Genomic DNA, 27,781 nt, shown 5'->3' on the forward strand with positions numbered 1-27,781 from the left:
GTACATCAAATATATATGTTGATCCTATTAACTTTCATTACTTAACTTTATTTAACTTGTTTTGAGCGTACTGATTTGATAGAATACCACAAATACAACACAAGATTACATTAACAGTGTGAAAAATACAAAACCTTAACTCGGACGTAGGAGTCCTATGTTACAGAGAATCATTCTATCATCACTAAAAACTTGTAATAAAACATGTTTAGTGACAACCCTAGATATAAATGTGTCATGAAGTATAAGATATATAATGCATTCAGGAGTTCAGGAGTTTAAAATCAGTCAGTGAGTGACAGAAGTTATGCCAAGTACATAAATAACAATTTCCATAAAGTTGGATAAACATTAAATAGAATCCTCATTATTCAGTCCACATGCATTAATAACTCTTTGTAAGTAAGAAAGTAAAGAATGAAAGGAAGAACGTATACAATGTATGCATATGCAGAATGAATCATATTAAATAATGAAACAAATAAAACCTGCGTTAAGCCCTAATTATTTCATCTATAAATACAAATAAGTGACACAGTAACAAATATGAAATTTTTTGTTGTGATTAAGAATCAAAAAGATCCTAAAATTGCAGTGGAAGATATAGAAAAGAAAAGAAAAGAAAAGAAACGAAAAGAAACGAAAAGAAAAGAAAAGAAACAACAGACAGGATATCATTCGGCATACAATGAGAATCACAACACTGAAACTGGAAATCTCTGAGTCAGCCATATAATAAATTAAACTTTTAGGCATGCCCAAACATGCCTATAAAGAAACCCAAGAAATGATCATGACAAAATTTAAACCAAAACCTGATTAGATTTTTCATTCCCTGATGAATAATTACTAATTACTCATATTATATAGTATATACTCACCAAATGATTGAATTAGATCCAACTTTCAGACCAGCTCCACTGATAAAGAAATAGATGAAAATAGTGAAAATAGTCACAGCTCCTCCTCTTATGCTGGTTTATTGCTTCCTCGTTTGTTTTGTGCATCCTACTGAAAGACCCTTATTTTCTAACCAAGATGAAATGAAGACTGCTTTGCATCTGAATAAATAGATGATTTTCCATTAGATATTTTTATCCCTACTGAAATATTACTGTGTCCTTAAGTTATTTGATAGAACAAAATGAAATTGCTGATCCAAACACCCAAATATTAAATGAAAATCATGGAAATTGTCAAGTGTTCCAAAACTTTTTTTTTTTATGTATACGACTGTATACATAAATGTAATATGTAATACACATTGTGTATGCATACATTTATCCTTTACACACACACACAAATTTTTATATATATATTAAATTTTATATATTGAATTAAATAAATAATATATGTTAAATCAAATAAAAAGGTCGAGTCATTCTTCAGAGTAATTGCTGAACAAAGCCTTGGTTCATTTTTTATACAGTTCTAAAACATGGTGTTCTCAACAAGCCAGATTTTCCCCCTTTAATTTGGCCACACCTTGGGCCCAACTCCTATATTATACTCATTGACCTTACTTTAATTGGTGTATGGTACCACCAGTCTAGAGAAATAACTCTCTCTTGAACAATAGTACATTGATAATTTTTCATAGCTTGCAGGAAAATTTCATTTCCAACCAAGTTAAACTAAAAATTATAAGTTGAAGCTTTAAAAATACCACTGGCTACTGTGGCCTTATATATATATATATATTTCAAACATGTTCCTACTTTCTACCCCCTGCCTTATCTTAACCAATCATAATTTTTCTCACATACTTGGTCCAGAAACTTCCAGAAACATCCCATTATCTCCTTATTTTTCTTACACATCTTACATGATTTTCCCATTATCTTCAAACTTGTAGGCTAATTTTTACAGTACGTCTAGTCTAATCTAATTTTAAACTAAAAACTAATCTAGTTTTCTACTTTTAAGCTTAATTTTCAATGTGGGCCTTTTTTCCTGACACAGTCCTTATTCTGATAAGGGTACATACATTTTCTTAACTTGGAAGTAAATGATCACAAATATTCTTTCCTATTTGATCCTCTTTATTTTTTGGTCGTTTTGGTAGCAACCGATGATTTCTAGCACGTTTGTTTTCCTGGTTCCTAGGAGATAACCTATTGTGTTGTCCTTACTAGCTGTTCATTAACCAGATGTACAGAGTCTGTACGTGCCCTGCTTGTATGTATAGAGCTCCAGGTGTTTTTAAGCATCTGTTTCTCTGTCTGTTGAATCATTTCTAGATAAAGTCAGCACTCCTATTCCTCCATCTGTCACTGGATTTCTGACTCAAATCCTTATCTTTATACTAAAGGTTTGGAGATTTATGGTCTACTTACTGACTCTTCTGTTGTTGATAAGGTTGATGTCTCTACCCAGGCTTCTACTTTACATCTAAGGGATTACCAAGCCTGTTCCCAAAACAGATAAATTTGATATTATTGATGCTCACAAAAATCAGTGATGGCCAGTCACTTACTATAAAAAGTATACAATGCATGATTGAGGCAATCATGTAGAGTCAATGTTTAACACCGTGCCAGACAGATAGAGTAAACCTGTTTAGTCATCTCGAAACAAGTCTGTTTGTACGTTGGAGCTTGGAAATCACCGCAGTGTCTGTAAATGTATGAAGATGCCCTTGAAAGCTGGGTTATGAAACTTTGAAGAGCCTAATGAGAAATGAAACTTTGAAGAGCCTAATGAGAAATGAAACTTTGAAGAGCCTAAAGAGAAATGAAACTTTGAGGCATGCCCCAACATGCTTAAACAGAACCTTACCACAATGATAAAAGGACCAAAAACCAAAACTTGTGTTGTATTCCAATTCCTGCTAAACAGATGTATAAATTTTGATTTCAGAGATGATCATAAGTATAATATACAGTTCACCAATGAAAGAATGAATTAGTTCTGGCTTTCAGATCAGATTCATTGCTTAACATTTGGAAAACAATGAAGATCAAACCAGTTTAAGATATATTTTCAGACGAGTAAGCCCATGTTAATTTAATTGTTTTTTTCACACCAATTTAATTCTTTTAATCATTCTCTTTTTTTCTACTTTGCCCTTGATATCTATTCACCTTGGTTGGGAATAAGCAAAAAAACACTGCCACTGATGAAGTTTAAAGAAGCTTAATTTGTATTGAAAAATTGCAAATATACTGTACACAAAAGCTGGTGCCCTAATAAAAAAATTTTTTTAAGATATGATTTTTTTCCATTTAAACATATCTTGTGTAAATGAGGCTATAGGTGAATTATGAATAAATTTGTTCATATTTATGCTCGTTAAATGACGCCCACTAAGTGTTGCGTATGTTTGAGACACATTCTCTTATCAGTTGTACACATAACTCTGTGTGGGGTACAAGCGTCTGTTTAGACTATTAGAAAATTCTAATTCCAAGGCCAGTCCCAGATATTTGGCACAGCTAGTTTCAAGGTCGAACTGGTACATTGATCAAATTTGACAACTAATGGCTAGAATTTTGATTATAACACAGGAAACCAGTTTTTCCACAATTACCACTATTCCAGTTATCTAAGTTTATATATAGCCTAGATAAACTAGTCTATATTTATTCACTTCACCTAAACAAATTATTCTATAGCAAGCCAAAGAAAAGACTTTCATTAAAGACAGCTTTTCAATAAACATACAGCAAACGTAAAGGTTTCTTTACTGTTTGTTCAATTATTAAATCAAAAAGGTAGAAGTAAACGAAAGTCCAGTTCAGTCAGCATTCAAATAGTTCATATTATTCTGCACTCAGATTTCATGCCTCTGGTTTGGCCTTGACTGTCTGGATTTTGAACACAGGTGCAAGAAATGTTAAAGCTATGGGAATAAACTTCCACTTATCTGCGGCAGTTTAATGAGTGAGGAGGAAAATGTTATCTTAGTCGGTTGCTGGTGACCGATGTGCAGTTTGAGTATTTCAGAAACTGCTGATCTGGGATGTTCACACAAAACAGAGTAACAAACCAAAAGTATCTATTGAGAAAATGACTTGTTGCCAGATGTGCTTCCAGCCGACAGCAAGGTTAAAGTACCTCAATAAACCCCTGGTTATAACTATGGTGAATAGAAAAGCATCTCAGACCACACAACATGCTGAATCTTCAAAATCTTCATTCTAAGACATACACTGTACACACAATCAATACAGTCTTAAATGATGTAGAAAACTAATGGATTTTATGTACTCTACACAAGAAATAACAAACTATACAAATAAAAAGAAATCTAGTCCCTACCAACACAAATCCATTAAAAATGTAAAGGCATCAAAACACAACTTGCTTTAAGTTGGCAAAGTAAGAACTACAATGAAAGTGGCATTGTTTCAAATTGAAATAGATGAAATAAGTAAATTAGATGAGGAATCTTTTGTCAACCAGAGTTTTTCTGGCCAGGTTCCTGCGACCAGTGACATTTCGGATCAGTCTGAAGACCTGCGAGAACACACATACAGATAGATTATGACAATCATCTGAATGTTTTCCAACAGCCATATCCCTTTGAATTTGTTATCTATACAAGCCTAATTAAACCTCTTGGTTTAAATTACAATATACACCTTTAATGACTCAATTATAGAATAAATTTAATTGAGCTGTGCACACAGAAACACCCCCCACACACACACAGCCAGACCCCCTCACACACAAACAAACACCCCACACACACACAGATCCACACAGACCCACACGCACACAGAGACCCCCACACGCATACAGGGACCACCACATGCACACAGGGACCCCCACACGCACACACAGGGACCCCCACACGCGCACACAGGGACCCCCACACGCGCACACAGGGACCCCCACACGCGCACACAGGGACCCCCACACGCACACACAGGGACCCCCACACGCACACACAGGGACCCCCACACGCACACACAGGGACCCCCACACGCACACACAGGGACCCCCACACGCACACACAGACACACACCCACAAGCATAGACATACACCCACAAGCACAGACAGACATTTACTAACCAGTTGCTGTACATATGTTAGCACAGCTGCTAGAATGTAGTTCTGGCTGCCGAGATCAACAACACAGAAAAAGAGAGTGTCAAAAATCAGCAGCGTCGCCTCATTCCCATAGAAAAGCACCTCAGCAAAGGAGTAAGAGTCATCTGGAAAGGAAACACAAAGAGACTTATTTCAATTCCACCTTATTTATATAGCACTTTTAACAATGGACATTTTCACAAAACAGCTTTACAGATATCTGGATACAGACTTTGATTTATCCCTACTGAAAGACTTTCCATGACACGTGAGGAAATGTAAAAAATATATGATTTTATTATTTTGTAAAGACACAAAAGAACCTATATTTTGTAAATGAACAATATGACAAGCAACATATTGATTCATTAATCACACATTGTGATGTTACACAGCTTACCATTATAAAAAATGCTTTTGTCCAATGGTTCGATAAACTCCATTCCGATGACTCTTTCAAAGAGCAGTTTATCTTTCACGATGTAATCCATCTCACGATGAGCCTGATAGAGAAAACAAAACGAGTGAGCATGTGTATGAGTGATACAGCACCATGTACATGAGTGATAAACATGAAGTAAAAAAAATAAATGTCTCACATGGTCAATAACAGAGGCGAGAAAGCGGTTCATGGTGTGATAAGCTTTTGTGTTCTGCTCGAACGGGTTGGAAGAGGCATCGATCAATCTCGAGGGTCCATTTCTCTGTGTCCGGATGGAAACGACATTAATAATCTTCTCAGCCGTGTTCACAAGGACTTTTAAAGCTGCACTTATAGTTTAGTCCAAAAGTAGCTTGTAAAGAAAACTTCCATCTAGAATTAACATGATCTTATAATAACATCCAAGATTACTTTTTAAATTAACTTTTTCTAGTTATGATTTTATTCACTGACAGGTTGATCTGTTGTCATTGCATTTTACAGATTCCTACTCTACCCAAAATGCTGCACATTCATCCAACAAATTTGCACTGAAATCACAAAGAGCATCATAGCTACCTCATTATCTTCAACTTCTTTCGGCTTTTCCCATCAGGGGTCGCCACAGCGAATCATCAGTGTCCACCTAACTCTCCTCAGCATCCTCTACTCTTGCACCAATTAACTTCCTGTCCTCATTTAACACGTCCATATATCTCCTTTTTGGCCTTCCTCTTGACCTCTTACCTGGCAGCTCCATCTCCAACATCCTTCTACTAATATAACCATCTCCCTCCTCTGTACATGTACAAACCCTCTCAATCTATCCTCTCTGACCTTGTCCTCAAAACACCCAACCTGAGCTGTCCCTCTGATGTGCTCTTTCCCTAATCCTGTCTATCCTCATCACTCCTAAAGAGAACCTCAACATCCTTATCTCCGCTACCTCATTCTGGTCTTTCCCTCACTGCTACAGTCTTTAACCCCTACAGCAAAGCTGGTCTCACTACTGTCTTGTACACCTTTGAACATCTACCTCTTTTTAAAAAACTTAACCCTGAAATATATTTAATGTGTGTATATTATTTAATTAATATCCAAATGAGAGAAATCAAACAGTGCTTACTCTGCTGAGCGGCTCGAATATGCGATCATACTGCGCCCTCAGTCGGCTTGTTACCGAGATCTGAAAAGTCTGAACGTCAGAATTAGGTAACAGTCCTCTCTGGCCACAAAGATTCTCCTACAGAAAATGTAAACACCCACACACACAAACAGTACTTTAGTATCCCATACCATCAAATATTCACAAATCTATGCTTCTAACAATTCTTACTGCCTCTCTCTTCAGGTTGGAGTTCATCTCCTCCATGTTGGTGTCGGCATGGCCGTGCACAGATCGGCCGTGAATGTAGTAGCCAAAACAGCGAAGAGAAAGCAGCAACACTGATACCTAGAACACATCCAATCACAAAATAAATAAATAAATAAATACATTTACAATAACTGAGATGCAGCTTTATTAGTCCCAGATTTATTATGATCCGAATAACAGGCACAAATTTGTAAGAATCTGATAAATGCCTTATGGGTGTTGGGCTGATAAAAAAAAGTTGTAAAACGAAATATTCCAATTTTTTTTGTTTTTGTATGTTCTAATTGTGAGAAGTTAGGAAAAAGTAACCTGAAACCTGGATCCAGTATGTGTTATTCCAAAAACAGTTCAAACTACGGCTGCATATGCAATTACTCTATTCACTGATGTTGGAAAGGTTGTTTTGTCTCACTAACTTATTTTTTTTTACTAACAGGAAGTATAAGCTGTTTCCCAGTCGATCCCAAATGACAGAAAACACCCACAATGCAACAGCACTAGCCTTAGTAGAATACGCTGAATATTTAAAATGTTAAAAAAAAAAAAAAAAAAAATCGCAGAATGTGTTCTAATTGAAAGATTATGATTAAGATAAGTATACACCACCATACAGATTAGAGCTGCTACAGAAGGTAGACTCACGTTGCTGATGGAGCAGAGGTCCACAAACTGCCGAATCTTGTCTTCCACAAAGCGCTCATAGAAAACAGAGAAGAAGATGATCTGGAGAAAAGAAAACACATTACTGTACAAACCATGATGTTTTGTGTCACAAGTGTTTTATTCCACTTACACAATAGCAATTTGCCTCAGACTCCATTTTATCCATTCATCCAATCATTCATTCATTCATTCATTCATTTTCTACCGCTTTTATCCGAACTACCTCGGGTCACGGGGAGCCTGTGCCAACATCAGGCGGAGTACCCAGAGGAAACCGGGGGGACGGGGCACGGGGAGAAAATGCAAACTCCACACACACAAGGCGGAGGCAGGAATCGAACTCCCAATCCTAGAGGTGTGAGGCAAACGTGCTAAGCCACCATGCCATCCATCATTTCTAGTTAATTGTAATATTGTGAAACAACTGTGAGATGAAGCCTTTATCACCACATATACATTACAGCACAGTGGAGTTCTATTCTTCACATATCCCAACTGAGGAGGTTGGGGTCAGCACACAGGGGCAGCTATAATACAGTGACCTGGAGCAGAGAAGGCAGTGATGGGGCTTGAACCCTTATCCTCCGATCAACAATCCAGAGCCTTAACCACTTGAGCCACTTAAGCCCCAGCCTACACTGCCCTTAATTCACCGATCGCTTATGTTATAGCAGCTACAAAAAGATGTACCGTATGCACAATGTTATCATAAGGTGCATAATTAAATTTCACAACTTGCGTAATTTTTAGTCGTAGATCCATTCATTATTTAATATTATTTCATCCTTTGTGCTAAATAAAAATTCGATTAAAACCGATTCCTTAAGAAATCCATCTGTCTAGAATAACCACATTGACCCGACTAGCCCAATCTAGCATGATAAAGAAAAGGTAAAGACCGAATTGGTCAGACTGGATGGTATAGAGTGAAAGCAGAGTTTATTGAAGATCAGCTCTAATCAAACACCACATCCATTCATCTAAAAACAAATCGATTCTCCTTATCAAGCGTTATGACCAAGCTGCGCTTTTGGTTGTTACAATATTTCACCACATTTTCCCCTCAGACTTAACCAAACACCATTCCCTTATCCGTACCAGACACAGTTGATGATAAAAATCAAGTAAACAGCTCATTCTTTGCTAAGAGATCAACATGGGTGAGTCATTCTCTGCACAAATGTACATTTTCCACTTCCACTTGACTCATTACCCAAGTGTGATGCACCGTATTGTGATTATAATTTACATTTTACATTTTGATTTAACCAATAAACCTCACCTCTTGGTGTCTGTACCTCACCCATTTTGTCTTCTCATTTATTACACATATACAACTGTGTAAATGATGTCATTGAAGGCCTGATTTAAGGCATAGAGAGAATCTCGTTCTATCCAAAGCCTGATTAAAGGCCGCTTCACTGAGGGCAAACAGAATTACAGTTGTGACCTCTTCTCTGATCTAAAAACAGAGTAATTCTCATGTAATCAGTGTTATGTTATCCCATTGCAAAAAGGATAAATAAACATATTACTCTGTATCTGAATAATCATCAACTGTATCTTCCATAATTGTTAAACATCTTTTGTTTTATAAAGATTCACCATATCAACAGTCTACATTTTCTTTGTTAAGTAAGAACATGGTTATTTGGTACGTTTATTATGAACCTTACTATAATGAGCGTCAACCATGCCAGCCCATGTGAGTCAACCATGCCAACCCATGTGAGTCAACCACGCCAGCCCATGTGAGTCAACCACAATAGCCCATGTGAGTCAACCACACTAGCCCATGTATTAGAAAGAGTGCACTGAAGTAAAGCTCAGGTTTAAATTATAGCTGTCAAAGCTACATTCATAGAAAAGTAACAACTGATACATCAATACGCTGATTTTCACATTGATTTTTTTTTACTTAATTTTATAACAAACATTAAAGAGCATGAGAACAGCAGCAGGTTGTGCTCAAGGTTGCAAGGACGTTGGCTGATTTCCAAATTAAACATTCTGTTCATTTGTGCTGGTTTGTTTCAGGGAGAAAATATATTATTTTGATTCTTATTTTAGAGGAATGCAATGTGTTATATTTTGTGATCACATATATGGATCCATTATGACACTGACCAGGATACAGGGAGGGAGAGAGGGAGGGAGAGAGAGAGAGAGAGAGAGAGAGAGAGAGAGAGAGAGAAAGAAAGAAAGAAAGAAAGAAAGAAAGAAAGAAAGAAAGAAAGAAAGAAAGAAAGAAAGAAAGAAAGAAAGAGGGAACGAAATATGTGAAATCTCTTAACACCGTGTTCATTTCCAATCCCAAGGCTTTGTTTTATTGTGGCTGTGTGTGAGACCTTGTCAGTTTCACACAACTAGAAACAAGTACAAAAAACATCATATGGTGATATTTGTGTGTATAAGAACATAATCCTATATAAATTCTAATATATAGTGGAGAGAGCATATTCTGTGTTCTCATATTCAAACATTTGTGTCATTTGTGTCATGTGCGTGTGTGTGTGTGTTTATGTACCTGTATGAAACCAATGCAAAGCCACACAGCAGCTGCCACACCATAGCGCAGTATGCGGCTGTAGGCAGGTATGTATTCCTCAGTTGAACGCTGAAGCTCAGAAGAAGGATCTCTCAATGCAAGGCTAGAAAATCTCACCACCTGTCAGTACCCATACACACACACACAAAATGTAAACATTCACGTAAACTTACATCTATGGCAAATTTGTGTAGAGCGGCTTACCTCCAGGAAGAAGAGCACAGAGATAACCTGGAAGGTCGGATTGATCTTACGGATGGTCTGGATCTCGTTCCATTCATTAGCCAAAAAGTAAGTCCTCCAAATGCTGACTGTAGGTGCTGCAGTCTTTCCTTCACCACACCCTGAAAACATGTACAGTACACACATATTCCATTGCTGTTGTGTCACTTAACCTGCAGCTTTTATTTTGCTGAAATCTTAAAAGGCAACTAAAGCTCACTTGCTAAACAAGAGGTTATAGAGGTCAGATAGAGGTCATAGATACATTAAGAAATGTTTATTGAAGAAGAAATGGGAACTGAGGCATAAACCGGCACTGCATTACAAGAAAGATTATGAGAATTACCGTCCACAGATTTACTGGACTTGCCACTTCGAGGTCTCTCCCAATCTATAAAGAATATATCCACGGACATCTGCAACCACAACTCATGAAGGAACTGCACGGCCTGCAGAATATAAAAGTGAAACGCAGTTAGTAAGTTAACTTATGGAGCGGAGTTACAAAAAAAAAAAATACACCTATATATATACACACACATCACATGGTAATTTATGTAAATGACTTCCAGAAAGAATATTACATGAAATGTATGCAGCTGAGATTCAGAAACTAGTCCCACCTGTGTACCACATTTTCATCGGTGTAATGTGACATTATGATAAACACCAGCTGTGTCCAATCTTTGTTGAAACCCAGGTTATTTATTAAAACCTGCTTCTTGATCTTCTGATTAGTCATCCATCTTACTTCTGCTGAAACTGCAGTATTTTATGATCATCCAGAATTTTTTACAGTCATTTTGGCAACTCCAGGTGAGACTATGTTGTTCAGTTCAGTTGACGTTTTCCTCAATGAAATATTGCTATTTAATACAGTAGTATTCACGATTACAGGGTGTTGCGGCATCTTCTTTACCATAATAACAAGCTCATTACAAAAATGAATGAGGAAGAGAGAAATGTTTTTCTGCTTTAGAAGACCTTGAGGGAGCAGTGCAGATGTTCAGGCAGTGGCAAACATTCCTTATACGATATCAAATCCTAGTTCTCAGACTTGCCATCCTTCAATAAGAATTTAAATGACCCTTGCTTGGGTGCTAGAGCTATTGTGTGATCCTACCAGATAATCTGACTCCTTCTGCTCTCTAGAACCACATGATCTATCCTGATATTTGTGGTTGGATTCTCATCTCTTAGGAGGTCACGCTTTGCTGATAAGAATGACCACACATGGAGAGCCTGAAGATATATGGGATTGCTGTGGATGGTACAACTTAGAATACAGGAAGATGTCTTTGGACTGCAACTGCCACAAACAGATTTGCACTCAAGTCTCCATCAGTGTACAGCTGACTTCAACTTTAACAAGATGGCCTTCATGATAGAACTTGAATGAAATGATTTAGAATTGTGCTATCTGGTGTCACCCAGATGAGGTTACAGAAGTTTGGTTCCTCTCATGGATATTCCTCCTAATATTGTCTGAAGGAGTTTTCCTTGCCAATGTCAACATTTAAAATGACATTTTATTTCCTCAATTTATATGTCGTGCGATATTTCTATAGGGTCCTTTTGTATGTGTATAGTTTTTCTGTACCGTCTATTATGTGTATTTCTTGTTGTTACAGAATGTTGTTTGCTTTACAACTGCATATATTAATGAGCAATAATCCAACAAGAAAAGTTACCCCAGTATCGGCCACGATACACTGCTGACGTTTTAGGGCATGAAATTGTTTTGCGGGAAAAACAAAGTGAGACGTATATGGAATTGGTGCAGGTGCTACGATAGAAACAAGAACCCACTACTGGATCTAGTGGGTTTCTATTTGTTCCTAATCGTCCCCCCTGAAGTAAGACCCACTATAACACAAAAGAATGAACATCTTCAGGCAGCATCACTGATTACAACTTAATCAATGGTTTCAGATTATATAAAACAATACAGATGTAGCCACTGGGCCCAAGGATTATTTGATTAGGCATATCAAGAAGGCTAGGTTTCCTACAGTTATTGGGACAGCTGACCTGCTTTATTTCCCTTATGGTGGATTAATAAAGGTACATATCATCCCATCTCATATATTACCTTAAGTGCAAAAGCACAGCCAACATATATCACAAAACGTTCCTCTTGAGCTGGCAATGGCAACAATACAGACACAAACTGCTGAGCCTGGAAAACAGGAAAAAAGTATATTACATCATCAGGTAAAATCAAAAGAAGTACCTCTACAGCTTAGACAGAATACAGAGCAACAATAACAGAGGAACAAAAAAAAAAATAGCCTCTTGCTGATATTATCAATATATTGTAATACACACTTGTACCACATTTTATACCAAAGCTTTAAAAAAGGAGAGCAAGTTCAAGTGTAAAGAAATAAAGCATTGTTTAACGATGTTAATACTAATATTATTAGAAATAATGTCAATGTTTACCCAAGTTTGACTTTTTCCATATTTTACCAACCCGACATACAACTTATTGTAAATTCAAATTAGAACATTAATTTTTTATTCCTTAAAAATAAAAATAATAAAATAACTGACCTTATAAAAAATGAGCCAATACAGACCAGTTCCCACCGTGATGATGAAGAAAACATTTGCCAGATCTCCAGAGTAGAACAGCAGGAACTTCAAAATTGTCTGAATGAAATACAGTACATTTTTTGTTAATAGTAACCAGTGATAGTAAGAAGTCAATACAAATCAAAAGCAAAAAGAATTAAATAGATAATAAAAAAAATATATATATATATATATATCTATATATCTATATATATATATATATATATATATATATATATATATATATATATATATATATATACACATTTTAATTAGGGCATCATAAGGAATTTTGGTAAATGAAGTCATTAATTATTTTGATGCATGAAAATACTTTTGCATTTGAACTATAAGTTAAAGGAAATTTCACCCAGAACAACTTGCACATTAATATGTTTAAATAGCGTGATCTTTGGATTGTCATATTTATTTTCGAATCAGAGCCTGTTATATACTTTAAACTCACAATATTCAGAGAAGCTTGCAAATTTGTGTGTGTGTGTGTGTGTGTGTGTGTGTGTGTGTGTGTGTGTGTCTGGGTGGGTGGGTGCGGGTGTGTGTCCTTGCCTGTATGTCAATGAGAGGAGAAGCGATCCTTCTTTTCCAGCTAGCGGTCTTCAACAGAGAGTAAACAACAGCCACTCCACCCAACACACCAAGAGCAATCTGGACCACACAGACACCACTCTCATCATCATCTTCCTACTCCTCCTCATCATCCTCATCATATAGCAGAACTATTTTATAGCAATTTTGTCTTTTTCAGTCTGAGTCTCATTTTAACACTTACATCAGTTTTAACTCGTGCTTCGTTCTGATCCATCTCATACTCCAAGGAAAATGATACCTAAATACACCAACATGTCAAAGTTATTAACTGTAGACACACACACATGCACAGTTAGTTTATAATCTCTGTGTACCTACAGCTACGGTTTGTTTGTTCTGGTCAGTGATAAGAATATCAGAGTAGGACACGGTCATCAGCGGAGGGTAAACCTGTCCTTTCTGGGTGTTTGGCACGAGCTGGAAGCTACAGGGCATACACAACACTTTTTTTAAGATAACTAAACATCAAAAGTTATATTGGGTGCTAAAATGTAATTTTATGCATTTTTACCTAATTTTTAATTCACTGGCGACACGAATAACTTTAGGGGGGGCTGTCAGATTCTTTTCTCTCCCACTCAAAGCATCGATCAGCATCAGCCGTCGTGTCAGGTACCAGCTATTCATGTCAGAGGCTAGGAGACAGACATTAGGACAAAAAACAGTGGTGCCAATCAAGTGGTGTTAACAGTCAGAAACATCCAGAGAGGTTTCAGCTCCAGTTGGACTCTGCTTCATAAAGTATTCAGACGTACTAAAAGGAGCTGTACACTACATGTGGTCTTTGAGGACAACAACCTCCTCATCAATACAACATTTGTCAGACTGTATATTTACAATCACACCCTCCAGTGTCACCCAAATGAGGATGAGGTTCCCTGTTGAGTCTGGTTCCTCTCAGAGTTTCTTCCTTTACCATCCAACTGAGTTTATCCTCGCCACAGTTGCCTCAGTCACATCAGGCTTGTTCGTTGGGGTACTGAAATTTTTTTTATTTTAATCTTTATATTAGCCTTTAATTTTATGTTTATGTTGTGTAACACTTCTTTGAGGCAATATCAATTGTTAAAGGTGCTATACAAATAAATTTGAATTTACACAGCTGTGAGGCTGCCAGATATTTAGACCTTTAATATTAACCATTAAAGACAAGCTGTAGCCCTCAACCTCATTTCATGCGCTCCCCTGTAAAGAAAACAGGTCCACGGTTTAAATGATAGTCTGACCAAGCAGTCATCAGCTATTACAGCTTACTTTAGGCAAGTGAAGTTCAGTCGTAAATTCATCCATTTAAAATCTGGTCATCAGGGAAAGCATCGTGTCTGATTTCTCGGTCTCAGAAAAAGCCTACGCTTGCCTTCACCTTCCTTATAGTGCAATGGGGAAACTAACAAGTGGGACAAGGGCGATGGAAAGGAAAAATCTAGAAATATGAATCAAAGACTTTTGCACAAATTGTAAATTAATGCTTGTTTTGACAAAACATTTCACAAAATATACTCGGTGTGTGCGCGATATAATAATTAGCGCAACAGAAATCACTCACTTTTGTGCTTTGCTTTTTTGACAACACTCATATAGAACTACACCTTAAAACTTTATATGTTACCTTGGTTGACAAACTGGCCGTTAAACTGCAGATTGAGGTTGAGAATAGGCACAGCCAGGAGCCGCTCGTCCCCTGCAGAGTTCCGCTGCACCAGGAAGACGTCATAAAACAGAGGCTCCGAATAATCAGCCAGGAGATCCGACACTGAGAGAACACACTGAGAAGAAAGGATGTAAGCAACCAAAACATACTGTCCTGACTGCATACACTAATGCACCATACTCACGTTTTGCTTGTAAGCTGTCCCAAATGTGTAAGCAGCTTGCTGTCTGTTTAAGGTGTCTGGACAAAGCTGCAATCAATCAATCAATCAATCAAACAAACAAAATCTAATAATATATTCAAATTTAAAACCATTTTAAATCTCACTTAAAGCACTTGATATCAGGAGTGATTTGGCACTAATGGGCTGATATAGTTCTAGTTTTCTGTACATGTGAACAGATCATGAGGTGTGTGTATAAGCCACAGCACTGGTTTACCTGCAGGACTCTTCTGCCAACATTCTCCCATTTTATAAACATTCCCTGTGCTGTGTATACCGCGACCCGCAGCTCTATGTTAGTGTTCTGTGGACACACACACACACACACAAAAAAACAAAAAAAAACAGATAACTAATTTAATGAAGCATCGCAATGAATTAACATGTCAGGAACAGAAATGAGTTACAAGTCAAGAGGCTTTTGTCATTTTAAGCATATATAGCTGATCCAACGCACAGATAAATAAAACAATGTTTCTCCAGAACATAAAGACACAAAGTCACATAAGACAACAGATGACTAAGGGTTGAAGAGTAAAAAAAAAAAATAACCTACTGGCATAAAGTGCATGTGTGCAGAAAAGCCGGTTCTAGCTAGTTACATCAGGATGGGCTGGTGCAAATAATAGGTGGGAAGTGTGGTGACAGTTTTGATCTACATCTAAAAAACACACTCAGACTCAGAGGTGGTGGTAATTTATTTTAAGGTGTGTGTGTGTGTGTGTGTGTGTGTGTGTGTGTGTGTGGTATGTGTGTGTGCATCTGTGATTAGGTGACCTCTCAGTCACCTCAGCAAGGTCAGACCTTATCAAGCACATGCATCCACTCTCCCCTAAAGTTCCCATCCATTTAGCACATGGAATGTTTAAGGTAGGAAGATAATTTACGTTGAAGTCATATATTAACTTTTATTTATTTATAAAAAATTTATATTATATTTATATTAAAATTGCAGCAGTAGTGCATGACGTCGACTGGGATGACTCGTTATTTAAATCGTTAACCATCTGGACTGGGGCTAGAATAACTGAATGATGGGTCTGCCTTGGGGCACTTGTTGAGGACTGAGAAGGAGTAGTGCTTGTGGAGGGTAAACTGGAATTAGCTGTATCCTCTGATTTACTAGCAACAGATTAAAAAGACAAGCCGTGATAAAGATAATTTTAAGTTTAAGATATTTTTGGTTTTATATATATATATATATATGGATCTATACCTTGTTTGTGCCTTTAAAGCTGAAGCCTACAGGTAGTGGCTCAGTCTGTAATACTCTTGATGCTAATCCTGGCTGTTCTCCATAATACAGCCAGGGCAGGTTTATCCTCCTGTAGGTGCAAATCACATACACACTTCCACATCAGCATTTTTATGTATTCATAAATATGTAATAAATATTCATAAACATTCAATATAAATTTCATCAATTCCTGTATCTGATCAAATTTATTAGTATTTAAAGTATGCTGCTGCTCACAAGAGTATCATTTTCTAGTATATATAATTATTCTTTACACACACACACACACACACACACACACACACGCGCACGCGCACGCTCTCTCACACACACACACACACACACGCGCACACACACACGCGCACACACACACGCGCACACACACACACACACACGCACCCTCTCGCTCACACACACACCCCCCTCTCACACACACACACACCCCTCTCTCACACACGCACCCCCCTCTCACACACGCACCCTCTCACACACACGCACCCTCTCACACACACACACACACACACACCCCTCTCACACACACACCCTCTCTCACACACACACCCTCTCTCACACACACACCCTCTCTCACACACACACCCTCTCGCACACAACACACACCACACCGCTGCACACACACACACCCGCCACACACACACCCGCCACACACACACCCGCGCACACACACACTCGCACACACACCCGCGCCGCACACACACCCGCGCGCACACACACCGCGCGCACACACACCCGCGCGCACACACACCCTCTCTCACACACACCCTCTCACACACACACACACACACACACACACACACACACACACCCTCTCACACACACACACACACACACACACACCCTCTCTCACACACACACACACACACACACACCCTCTCTCACACACACACACACACACACACACACCCTCTCTCACACACACACACACCCTCTCTCACACACCCACACCCTCACCCTCTCTAACGCACACACACACATCCCCTCTCTCTCTCTCTCTCTCTCACACACACACACACACACACACCCCACACACGCACCCCCCCACACACACACGCACCCCCCCACACACACACGCATCCCCCCCCACACACGCACCCGCCCCCACACACATGCATCCCCCCCCACACACGCATCCCCCCCACACACGCATCCCCCCCACACACACACGCATCCCCCCCACACACACACGCATCCCCCACACACACACACGCATCCCCCACACACACACGCATCCCCCCCACACACACGCATCCCCCCCCCACACACGCATCCCCCACACACACACGCATCCCCCCCCCACACACACACTTTGTATGCAGAATGGCTGCTCTAAATTTACCCTAGTTGTGAATATGAATAAATGGTGAATTAAGACAAAGAATTAAGACAAAGACAAGTGTGTGTGTACACATGCACATGTGTATCCTATGTACCAGTACGGGTTGTCCTGGTTGTTGCCCTGTGCTGCTGTTGCTCTGTAGATGGTGTTGTAGAGACCGCAGGCATCGTTGCTGACAGTGCTTAAGGAGTGCATGTTCAACACGCACATGTTCCCCAGAGCCTGGCATGCTGTCCGATTAGTGAACAACTACATAACAAGGAAAAAACACAGTGTCAGTCATAGTGTCAATAAACCTTTAGTTAGGAATTACTTTTAGCCTCAAGGACTTTAAAGAGCCTGGATCGTACAAATGTAAGGTGAATAAATATGTAAGAATGAAAGAAAATAATAAGAGCTTAATTAATACACAAGCAAATCATTTTAAAGGTCATGTGGGGTGGGAGGTTGTTAAAAAAAACTGACGGAACAATACAAAGTACTTCTCAGACCACAAACTTTAAATTTAGCATCTCTTTGTACATTCTCGTACATGCACATTGCACTCTTCGATTTTTGTTTTGTTTCTAATGAAAACAGCAGGAAGGATGTGGTTATACACATCAAGCCAGCATTAAGCACATTCTGTACTCTGTTATTTAATTTCAGACTTTTACTGTAGGGGTTAAATGTTAAGTATTATTTTTGTCTTGGTTTAACAAATAAATAGAGATGGAAATTCCAAAACTAATACACATCACAATTTGGATGGTTAAAAAAAGCGTGAGTGGGTGATGAGCCAGTGAGTGTGCATGCATATTTGTGTGTGTGTGTGCGTGTGTGTGTGTGTGTGTGTGTGTGTGTGTGTGTGTGTGTACCTACCTGACATGCGGCTGCAGAAGAATACAGGAAATCAGAGAACCAGACAGAAGTAACAGCCTGGCCCAAAACCAAAGGACATTAAAAATGAATTCCAATTACAAATGACTGAGCACTCCAGCTTGTTCGACATTTTAAATTCTCATCAAGTGCTTACCAGCGGAGTAAAACTGATTGTGGCGCTGACCGGATAGGGCAGGTTGTTTGGAGGGAAGCACATTCCTCCAAGCTGTATGTTATATTCGATTTAAAAAAAAAAAGTAAACTTAAGTCTTCTAATTAATATAAAAATACAAAATTGTAGTTGTAGCTTCTACATCTCATCCCTAATGGATACTATATGTTCATTTTCTCACCAGCTTGTTGGAGCCACATTGGCAGGACTGAGTCGTGTTGATGAAGGATTCCTGACATCGCACACATCTACACATACAGGACACACATGTGCTGATGGACAGGCAAGGCAAAATAACACAGAATATACACAGAGAGAGAGAGAGAGAGAGAGAGAGAGAGAGAGAGAGAGAGAGAGAGAGAGAGAGAGAGAGAGAGAGAGAGAGAGAGACAGACAGAGGACAGAGAGAGACACTAATTACCTGTCGCCTTTTGCATCAGGGAAAGAAAAAGCTGGATTTGTTCCATCACACCTCACACACATAGCTTCTTGGAGAAGGGTGCCATTTACATGTCTTTCCACTGTCCAAACAGACAATTTGTAAAATATTATGTTATATTCCTTTAAAAATGTTGTTTATGTATTACATTTTACATCTTTTGTCACTTATGATACAGCAGCTATAACATCCAAGTCTTCACCAGATTCTGTTATTTCAAAACTACAGCTAATCATGTTAGTCAGAAAACACAAAGTCTCTCACATGGAGGAAAAACTTGGAAGAGATTTGCCTTGGACTGTTACAAAGTGCGGAGTCCTTTAATAAATGATGGGGAAAATTCTTACAGAAAACTTATCATCGCTATTTAGATTATTTGTGAGAGTATTTGTGTTAAATGAAAAGACTTCAAATCTGTTAATGGAAACAGAAACAAGAAGACCGATATATACAGTATACAGTACAACTACCAGTAAAGAGAAGGCTACAAAAAAAATCTTGTAGATGTGCCTCTATGGAAAAAAGCAACAGGTTATTAATTAGAATTTAAGGTGCCACCACTTCACAAATCACCAGCCAAAGCTTCAACAATTAAGTACCATCTTTTACAGAGGGAGTATAAAGAACTTTTCCGTGTAAAGAAGTCCCCTTCTCTCAAACAAGCTGATGGTGAGTCACAAAAATTTGCCAACTGTAGTTTTCATTTTGTTGAAATGCTTAGTGAATTTTAGGCAATGCAATGTTTCCGAACGTATTGATGCTGATCGCAATCGGCTAAATTCCTTCACCAGCCATTTCCATGCTCAAGCCCAAGTTTCCAAACTGTACTAGAAATATGAAAAACTGTTTTAGTAAATTACCAATTTATTATTATTATTATTATTGCAGTTGCTTTGATTGGCTTCGTTAATTGTGAAATAAATCAATGTCTGTCAATTCATGTCACCTCTTCATTCGCTTGATGATTCGTACACAATTTATGTTACGTGAGTAGGAAATAAGCACACAATCACAGAGACACCAGTACCATTTATAGATGCTTAGATCCTTAAGTGTTGCTTAAAAAAAACAACAACAAACAACTCACCAAGAACACCGTCACACTGGCACTTCCCGTCTCCCCCCACTCCGTCTGGACAAATGATACATTCATATCCATCCTGCGTAACACCCTATCAAACAATGTACAATGTGACGACTGTATTCAGTGTAATATCTGTATCACAAAGAAATATCATGTGTGATAAATGTCATAAACTGAGGACAACAACTTCCTAATTGATACACAATTGTCAGACTGTAGAAAGGATGTTATACATAACACTCTCCGATGTTTATAACAGTTTATAATCACACCCTCCAGTGTCACCCAAATGAGGATGAGGTTCACTTTTGAGTCTGGTTCCTCTCAAGGTTTCTTCCTCTTCCATCTAAGGGAGTTTTTCCTCACAACAGTCGCCTCACTCACCTCAGGCTTGTTCATTGGGGATAAATACACACATATTTAAATATAAGACTAATTAACCTCTTGAGACCCGAATGTCATATGAGGACATAACATTTTCTCACTTCATTGTCTATATAATTATTGTACCAAAATTATATGAGGACTGTTAGGTATAATTCTTCTGCGTCCTTGAAAACACTGATTAAATTTATAGTTATCAGCTATGAATTAAGAGAAACAGTCAATAGAAATTGTAATGTACACAACAGTAGCATACAGGTCTCAGGAGGTTGTATAATATTAATTTTTGTATAATATTCTTTCAATAACGTTTTGTAATATATTAAGCTGCTTTGAATCAATGTCCACTGTTAAAAGTGCTAAACAAATGAAATTTGAATTGAATTAAATTGAATAAACTGCACAATTTGTTCCTCTTTCTGTGATTATAATCACGTTCTGGTGCATAAAGATTGCAAATGATGTAACATGGGTCCATTTTGAACACTCACAAATCACCACTATTTTACCGTCTACTTCAGACTTTGGCTGCGAGGTTGTACGCAATTCATAAAGGCAGCAAGTGAGCATACAAGTTATTGGAGAAAATTTGTCAGAGTAAATTTCACAATCAGTACACAATATGTCAGCTTCCAATAGGCCGATCATTTATAGGTTTTCTGCTGTGGTGCCCTTTGATATCTTGAGTTTAGTGGATTCTGTCTATACCTGCAGACAGGACTACATGACACACTCCTAGAAAGTAATAATCACTCGTTTTATCGACTAGTCACTAGTTTTATCAATGTAGCAAACACTAGTTTTATCATCGGTTTACCAGTTGTAGTAAAGACTGTAAATTTCCCAAGCTTTAACTTATCAGCAAATAATAAATGGGGATTGTGTGTGTGTTGTGTGGTTTGAAGCACTTCTTAATTATTCCTTAATACTGTGGATATTTTATGCTGCACATCACAATAATGTAGTTTTGATGAAGTGCAATAAAGCACATGTGCCATGTTCAAAAAATGTTTTTTTTTTCTTCTTCTTCTTCTTCTACCGCTTATCCGGGGCCGGGTCACAGGGGCAGCAGTCTAAGCAGGGATGCCCAGACTTCCCTCTACCTAGACACTTCCTCCAGCTCTTCCGGGGGAATACCGAGGCGTTCCCAGGCCAGCCGAGAGACATAGTCCCTCCAGTGTGTCCTAGGTCTTCCCCGGGGCCTCCTCCCGGTTGGACATGCCCGGAACACCTCCCCAGGGAGGCGTCCAGGAGGCATCCGAAACAGATGCCCGAGCCACCTCAGCTGACTCCTCTCGATGTGGAGGAGCAGCGGCTCTACTCTGAGCTCCTCCCGAGTGACCGAGCTCCTCACCCTATCTCTAAGGGAGTGCCCAGCCACCCTGCGAAGGAAAGTCATTTAGGCCGCCTGTATCCGGGATCTTGTCCTTTCGGTCATGACCCAAAGCTCATGACCATAGTTGAGGGTAGGAACGTAGATCGACCGATAAATAGAGAGCTTCGCCTTGTGGCTCAGCTCTCTCTTCACCACAACAGACCTGTATATCGACCGCATCACTGCAGAAGATACACCAATCCGCCTGTCGATCTCCCGCTCCATCCTTCCCTCAATCGTAAACGAGACCCCAACATACTTAAACTCCTCCACTTGAGGCAGGAGCTCTCCACCAACCTGAAGGGGACAAGCCTCCCTTTTCCGACTGAGAACCATGGCCTCGGACTTGGAGGTGCCGATTCTCATCCCCGCCGCTTCACACTCGGCTGCAAACCGTCCCAGTGCACGCTGAAGGTCCTGGTTTGAGGAAGCCAGCAGGACAACATCATCTGCAAAAAGCAGAGACGAAATCCTGTGGTCCCCAAACCGGACTCCCTCCGGTTTTTTTTTGGTTTTTTTTAAATTATATATATTTACTAAATGACATCTACCCATACACACGATCTTTGAAACATAGGGCATGATAAGAAACTAGTATATATATATATATACACACTAGTATATATAAACTAGTATATATATATATATATATATATATATATATATATATATATATATATATATATATATATATATATATATATATTAGTGTGTGTGTGTTATATATATATATATATATATATATATATATATATATATATATATATATATATATATATATATATGTGTGTGTGTGTGTGTGTGTGTGTGTGTGTGTATATATATATAGTATATTTTCTTTTTTCCTAATCTGAATAAGTACAGTACAGGATTTGCGCATTGTGTTCGTCTTTGTCATATCCCTTACAAAACTATTAACTATCCATCCGACCTACTAAAGGTAATCAAATGATAAGTATTAGTTGTAATAGTCCTGCTTCTGTATATACGATGAGACTTGCTTTAATCAGGTGTAATTAGTGCACTTGTGCTTGACACTGGTCATTTAGTAACACTGCAATGCTCTACTAGTTTGCTCGTCCGTGTACATATGAGCTCATACCGGTTTTTCTTCTGGGCACTTTTGGCAGGTAATGTACCCTCCATTGTTGTTCAGGACCTTGAAACCCTTCTGACACTCACAGCTCAGTCCTGTTGTGAAGAGTACATAGCATTATTTATTGAAATATATTAACAAATATAATTATTTTTGGACATTTTTAGCATCTAGTCTTTTGCACTGCTTTGTATGCACTTTGTTAATTAAGGTTTATGATCAAACTCGATTACATTTACAAGCAAGCAGGACAAGTTATTGCATTTGTGACAATTTCTATCGATCCAACTTGCAAACTACACACAAGTGTCTGTGTTATTGATGGAAATTCTAGTATTTTAAAAATATGGTTAGTTTGTGAAAAAAAAATGTATGTATACATACATACATATATATATATATATATATATATATATATATATATATATATATATATATATATATAGGTTGTAATCTGATTATACAGCTCTATTCTATTATAATGTTTTTAGGAAATCTGAATGGTCTGGTCTTTATTAGCAATGTGGATAGAAATTTTGGGAGTGGAGTAACTGCCATATCACGTGTAACTGCCATACAAAGTCCACCTGGTTTTCCTTATGTGACAATCTCATCCAATACAATAAAGAAACAAAGTGAAATTAATGCCGCAAAAGAAAAAAACTAAATAAAAGACAACAAAGACAGAAAGCAAGGAAAAAGGAAGCTATGGAAAACCTAAAATTTCTAAATAAAGAGATTTAATATATCTGATTAAAACTGTAAAGAAGAGATCCAGAAGGAAGCTGATCAACCAAAAGAGGAACAGACACTGTACCTAGACCGTTGTACCCATCATCTTGGTGAAAGAAGATTATAGAATTATAAGTTTTCTTTACCTTTTATATGAATTTATATAATCATTTGTATGATTAGGAAATGATATAATGTTCAATAGTATGTTCAGATATTAAGACAAGGTAAGCGTTCAAGGTAAGACCAACTCTGATAATTGATCTTGTGTTTTCAATACTAACCCCTGCAAACTAGGACACATCCTTTAGTGGGAGGGCGGAAGGGTTCCTACGCACTCCGAAAACGTGTCACTAAGGGACACGTACGTCAGTATAATTACTTCAGCAATCAGATCTTCGCTGAACTCAAAGTTAACGATGACCCGTTAGTTCCTCAGGAGCTCTCGGTTGCACTATTATAAACTGTTGTACAAGCGACATAAAGCGACATATATACATACATATACACATACATACACACACACACGTATGTATATGTGTGTGTGTATATATCATTTAAAATTGTATTAATTATTAATTAAAAAATGTATTAATTAAATTTAATTGTATATATTCATTTATTTACTTTTATCCTTATTATTATTATTATTATTATTATTATTATTATTATTATTATTATTATTATTAATTTCTCTTTTTTCTCTCTGTCTCCTGTTTCCATGCTTCTGTAAAGCTCCTTTGAGACAATGGGGATTGTTAAAAGCGCTATACAAATAAATTGAATTGAACTGAATTTAATTTAATCACGTGCGTCATCTGGTGTCTACAGGGGACACTGTAAACATTGTAAACTGTCTTTTGTAAAGCTCAGGTTTGGTTTAATTACTTTATTTATAATAAAAATAAAAAATAAAAAAAGATACCCATGTGCATTTCAGGTTAAGTGTAACAAAGCATAACAACAGCAAATCAACAAAGCAATCAATATGTAACTTGTTAAATGTAACAAATACACCAACAAATAGCTACCTGATTAACTAAACGATGGCCAATTAGTTCAGTTTAACTAAACTAGTTTGTAGACTAGTTATTTAGTTACTATAACCTACTTACTTGTTGTATGAAGCAGGAGCTATTTAGGATGAACCTCAGAAAACAGTTAGCTTAGCATCATAGCATCATAGCATTACCTGATTTACTTCTGTCTTGGTTTGGTCCACATTTCACACAAGTCAAGCTGGAAATATCAAAATAATTTTGATCTCCGCAACCCGAAGGTTTGGAAAAAGAAATAGAAAACTGCTGGCAATAAAACAGGTTTGAGTTTAACAGTAAAATGAGAACGTATCCGTAAAACAGCTCTAGTTTTAAGTTTGGCGTCCCCGTCGCCATGGTGCAGATAGCAGAAGCGGAAACTACGCTTATATACACGCCCCGCCTTTTCCGGTGTGGGCAAGGACCTTACTTTACCTCAGAAAAGTTGCACGCGCAGAACGGTTCCTTCTATTCCGAGGTGGGCTCGTGCAGAAGTAGCAGCGTGGTGTGCGCGTGCAGCTGAACTTTTGAAAAGCGAAAAAGAAATAATTTTGTTTTTTACGCATAAGATCATACGTTATTGTCATCTTTCACGACAGCGTGAAAGGTAAGTTGTTTGAAAAGAAGACTTGAACTTTTTTTTTCTTCGTTGGACTTAATACTTCTCTGAAGACAGTGGAAAACAGCACGTGGGGGCTGAGGCTTGATTTGTGAGGAGGAGGAAGAGGAGGATTTCTTCTTTTTTCTTTTCTTTTTTTTTTTGCATTTAATTTAGACTGGGATTTTGTGATATTTACACCATCTTTTAATATCTGAATTTCTTAGTAAGCAATGTTTACTTTGTGTTTTGTTTTCTCTTAGCCAGGCAGAAATGGCAGTAGTACTGCGTTTGCAGGGTCTGAATATTGAAGCAGGACATGAAGATATTCGCAAGTTCTTTCATGGCTTAAGCATTCCTAAAGGATGTGTCCATATCACCGGGGGAAAGACGGGTGAAGCGTTTATTATATTCAGTTCAGAGAGAGCTGGACAGTTGGCCATGCTGCATTCAGGAAAACCTCTCAAAGGGTCGACTGTTACGCTTTACAAAAGCAGCATGGCCGAATTTAAGCACAAAATGGAGTTGAAGTTAAGGAAAAGGAAATGTGCTTCAGTGGAACGTGAACCAGTGCTTCAGATAACTGCAACAGAGATGTACAAGACTTTATTATATCTAGGGGCTGCTGTTCAAGGACTGCAATCTAAAGTCCAGTCACCACCAGTCAGTCCTACTCCATCAACAGATGTACTCAAATTGAGTAAGGATGCAATTGATGAGAGTCCAATAGCATACCAGACACAACCTGTTCAAAATCAAGTTGCAGATCCAAGGAAACATCATGTGGAAGAGCAACATGGCGGAGTGAGAGACGTCAGCTCCTGCAAACCAGGTTATCTTCGGCTTTACGGACTTCCAAATACGATCACCAAAGAGGAAGTCTGCCAGTTCCTTGAAGGACTCAGAGTGGTGGATGTAATAACAGATACTTTACAAAGGCAGGACCAGTGTTGTCTAGTGAAGATGGCCAGTTTTAAGGAGGCTGAGGAGGGCCTGAATTATAGCTGTAGAAGCCCAAGAGACTTCCCCGTAGAGGTCAGATTGGCCCATGAGAGAATGTGGGAAAGCGCCATGGAGCATCGTGAAAACTCCTTGAGTTCCATACTCTCTGAGCAGGACAGATCCTCTCCTGATAGGCGTTTGCAAAAGAATTCTCTAGGTAAAAGGCCCGACTCATTTTGGAGCTCGCCAAAACGGCGGCGCTCTAATTCTCCCTCTTTTAATACGGAGTATTACGTCATGGTGAGGAATCTTCCTAAAACGTTTACCAAGAGTGAGATAAGACACCTGTTTTCATGTCCTGACATACCAAACAGTAAAATCCTGCATCTGCTAAACAAATGGAAGGAAAGAACATCTACCGCCTTTATAATATTTACACAGCCGGAGGACTATACTTTAGCCATGAACATGAATGGCACTACAGTTTGCTCGCATACAATTGACGTCTCATCCATTACTAAGGAAAAAATGAAAGACCTAATGTCTCATAACCGTTGTACTGATCTGGAAAGGCCACAGACTTTCAGTTCAAACTTGAGTCATCCGTCAGCACGTGGAATTCCCCCCCTGACGTGAAGTGAAGTTCGTTCAACAAGGATAACAGCTGGGAAGAGGATATCGAGCTGCTTGAGGATGAAAAGGACAACTTGAGTGACAAGACTGTTATTCAGCTTGCATGTGAGGAAGGTGCCAGAGAGGCTCTTGTTCTACATGGAGAGTGCTTGCTCTGCTTGCCTGAATTTCACTAAAACAAAACTTGCACAAAGCTTATTTTGGGTAGTTCTTGTTTTATAGTAAGAGGAAATGACATGTGTTTTTTCAAATATTCCACAAAATGTAAAGAAGGATGGAGAAAAATCCTTCAGACATTCCATTCTTTAATACAAGACAAGAAAGCAAAAAATGTACTTAAGAGTCAAAGTTCTCTGGGAATATTCAAGTATTAATGACTGTGCAAATGTGATGTGATATAACATTTCACTGTTGCTATTGAAATGGCAATTACTGTATCTGTATAATTGCACAATAAACCAAGATGTATTAAATTATCAATGCCTGTGGAATTTTTTTCTTGAAGTAATGGTA

At 38.2% G+C, this 27,781-nt stretch overlaps 2 protein-coding genes across 4 annotated transcripts in view; one reads left to right on the plus strand and one right to left on the minus strand.

Moving 5' to 3' along the window:
* The window catches only part of tmem67 (transmembrane protein 67), a 31,051-nt gene extending 5,556 nt beyond the window's left edge, over window positions 1–25,495 (minus strand). For 2 of the 3 annotated variants that reach the window (XM_027171906.2, XM_047808460.1), the window contains exons 1-29: window positions 25,251–25,495; window positions 23,333–23,421; window positions 20,475–20,559; window positions 19,370–19,469; window positions 19,130–19,196; window positions 18,931–19,002; window positions 18,777–18,833; window positions 18,010–18,164; window positions 16,541–16,649; window positions 15,542–15,628; window positions 15,286–15,351; window positions 15,060–15,216; window positions 13,962–14,085; window positions 13,769–13,874; window positions 13,632–13,688; window positions 13,409–13,507; window positions 12,821–12,919; window positions 12,357–12,443; window positions 10,611–10,713; window positions 10,247–10,386; window positions 10,022–10,162; window positions 7,474–7,554; window positions 6,793–6,909; window positions 6,583–6,699; window positions 5,635–5,739; window positions 5,436–5,538; window positions 5,018–5,160; window positions 2,337–4,458; window positions 882–1,061 (exon numbers count right to left, since the gene is read on the minus strand). In XM_027171906.2, the coding sequence (XP_027027707.1) occupies window positions 4,378–4,458; window positions 5,018–5,160; window positions 5,436–5,538; window positions 5,635–5,739; window positions 6,583–6,699; window positions 6,793–6,909; window positions 7,474–7,554; window positions 10,022–10,162; window positions 10,247–10,386; window positions 10,611–10,713; window positions 12,357–12,443; window positions 12,821–12,919; window positions 13,409–13,507; window positions 13,632–13,688; window positions 13,769–13,874; window positions 13,962–14,085; window positions 15,060–15,216; window positions 15,286–15,351; window positions 15,542–15,628; window positions 16,541–16,649; window positions 18,010–18,164; window positions 18,777–18,833; window positions 18,931–19,002; window positions 19,130–19,196; window positions 19,370–19,469; window positions 20,475–20,559; window positions 23,333–23,421; window positions 25,251–25,452 (2,949 nt within the window). In that variant the 5' untranslated portion in view covers window positions 25,453–25,495 and the 3' untranslated portion in view covers window positions 882–1,061; window positions 2,337–4,377. The remainder of the gene's footprint in view (window positions 1–881; window positions 1,062–2,336; window positions 4,459–5,017; window positions 5,161–5,435; window positions 5,539–5,634; window positions 5,740–6,582; window positions 6,700–6,792; window positions 6,910–7,473; window positions 7,555–10,021; window positions 10,163–10,246; window positions 10,387–10,610; window positions 10,714–12,356; window positions 12,444–12,820; window positions 12,920–13,408; window positions 13,508–13,631; window positions 13,689–13,768; window positions 13,875–13,961; window positions 14,086–15,059; window positions 15,217–15,285; window positions 15,352–15,541; window positions 15,629–16,540; window positions 16,650–18,009; window positions 18,165–18,776; window positions 18,834–18,930; window positions 19,003–19,129; window positions 19,197–19,369; window positions 19,470–20,474; window positions 20,560–23,332; window positions 23,422–25,250) is intronic. The other variant, XM_047808461.1, reaches the window with a different exon arrangement.
* A 51-nt stretch (window positions 25,496–25,546) lies between these two features.
* On the plus strand, window positions 25,547–27,744 carry rbm12ba (RNA binding motif protein 12Ba). Its single transcript, XM_027171931.2, has 2 exons — window positions 25,547–25,702; window positions 25,957–27,744. The coding sequence occupies exon 2, from the start codon at window positions 25,967–25,969 to the stop codon at window positions 27,269–27,271; it is 1,305 nt and encodes a 434-aa protein (XP_027027732.1). The 5' UTR covers window positions 25,547–25,702; window positions 25,957–25,966; the 3' UTR covers window positions 27,272–27,744.
* Window positions 27,745–27,781: the final 37 nt, after the last annotated feature.

Source organism: Tachysurus fulvidraco, chromosome 25 (genome assembly GCF_022655615.1).
Source record: "Tachysurus fulvidraco isolate hzauxx_2018 chromosome 25, HZAU_PFXX_2.0, whole genome shotgun sequence".
Classification (NCBI taxonomy): Eukaryota; Metazoa; Chordata; class Actinopteri; order Siluriformes; family Bagridae; genus Tachysurus; species Tachysurus fulvidraco.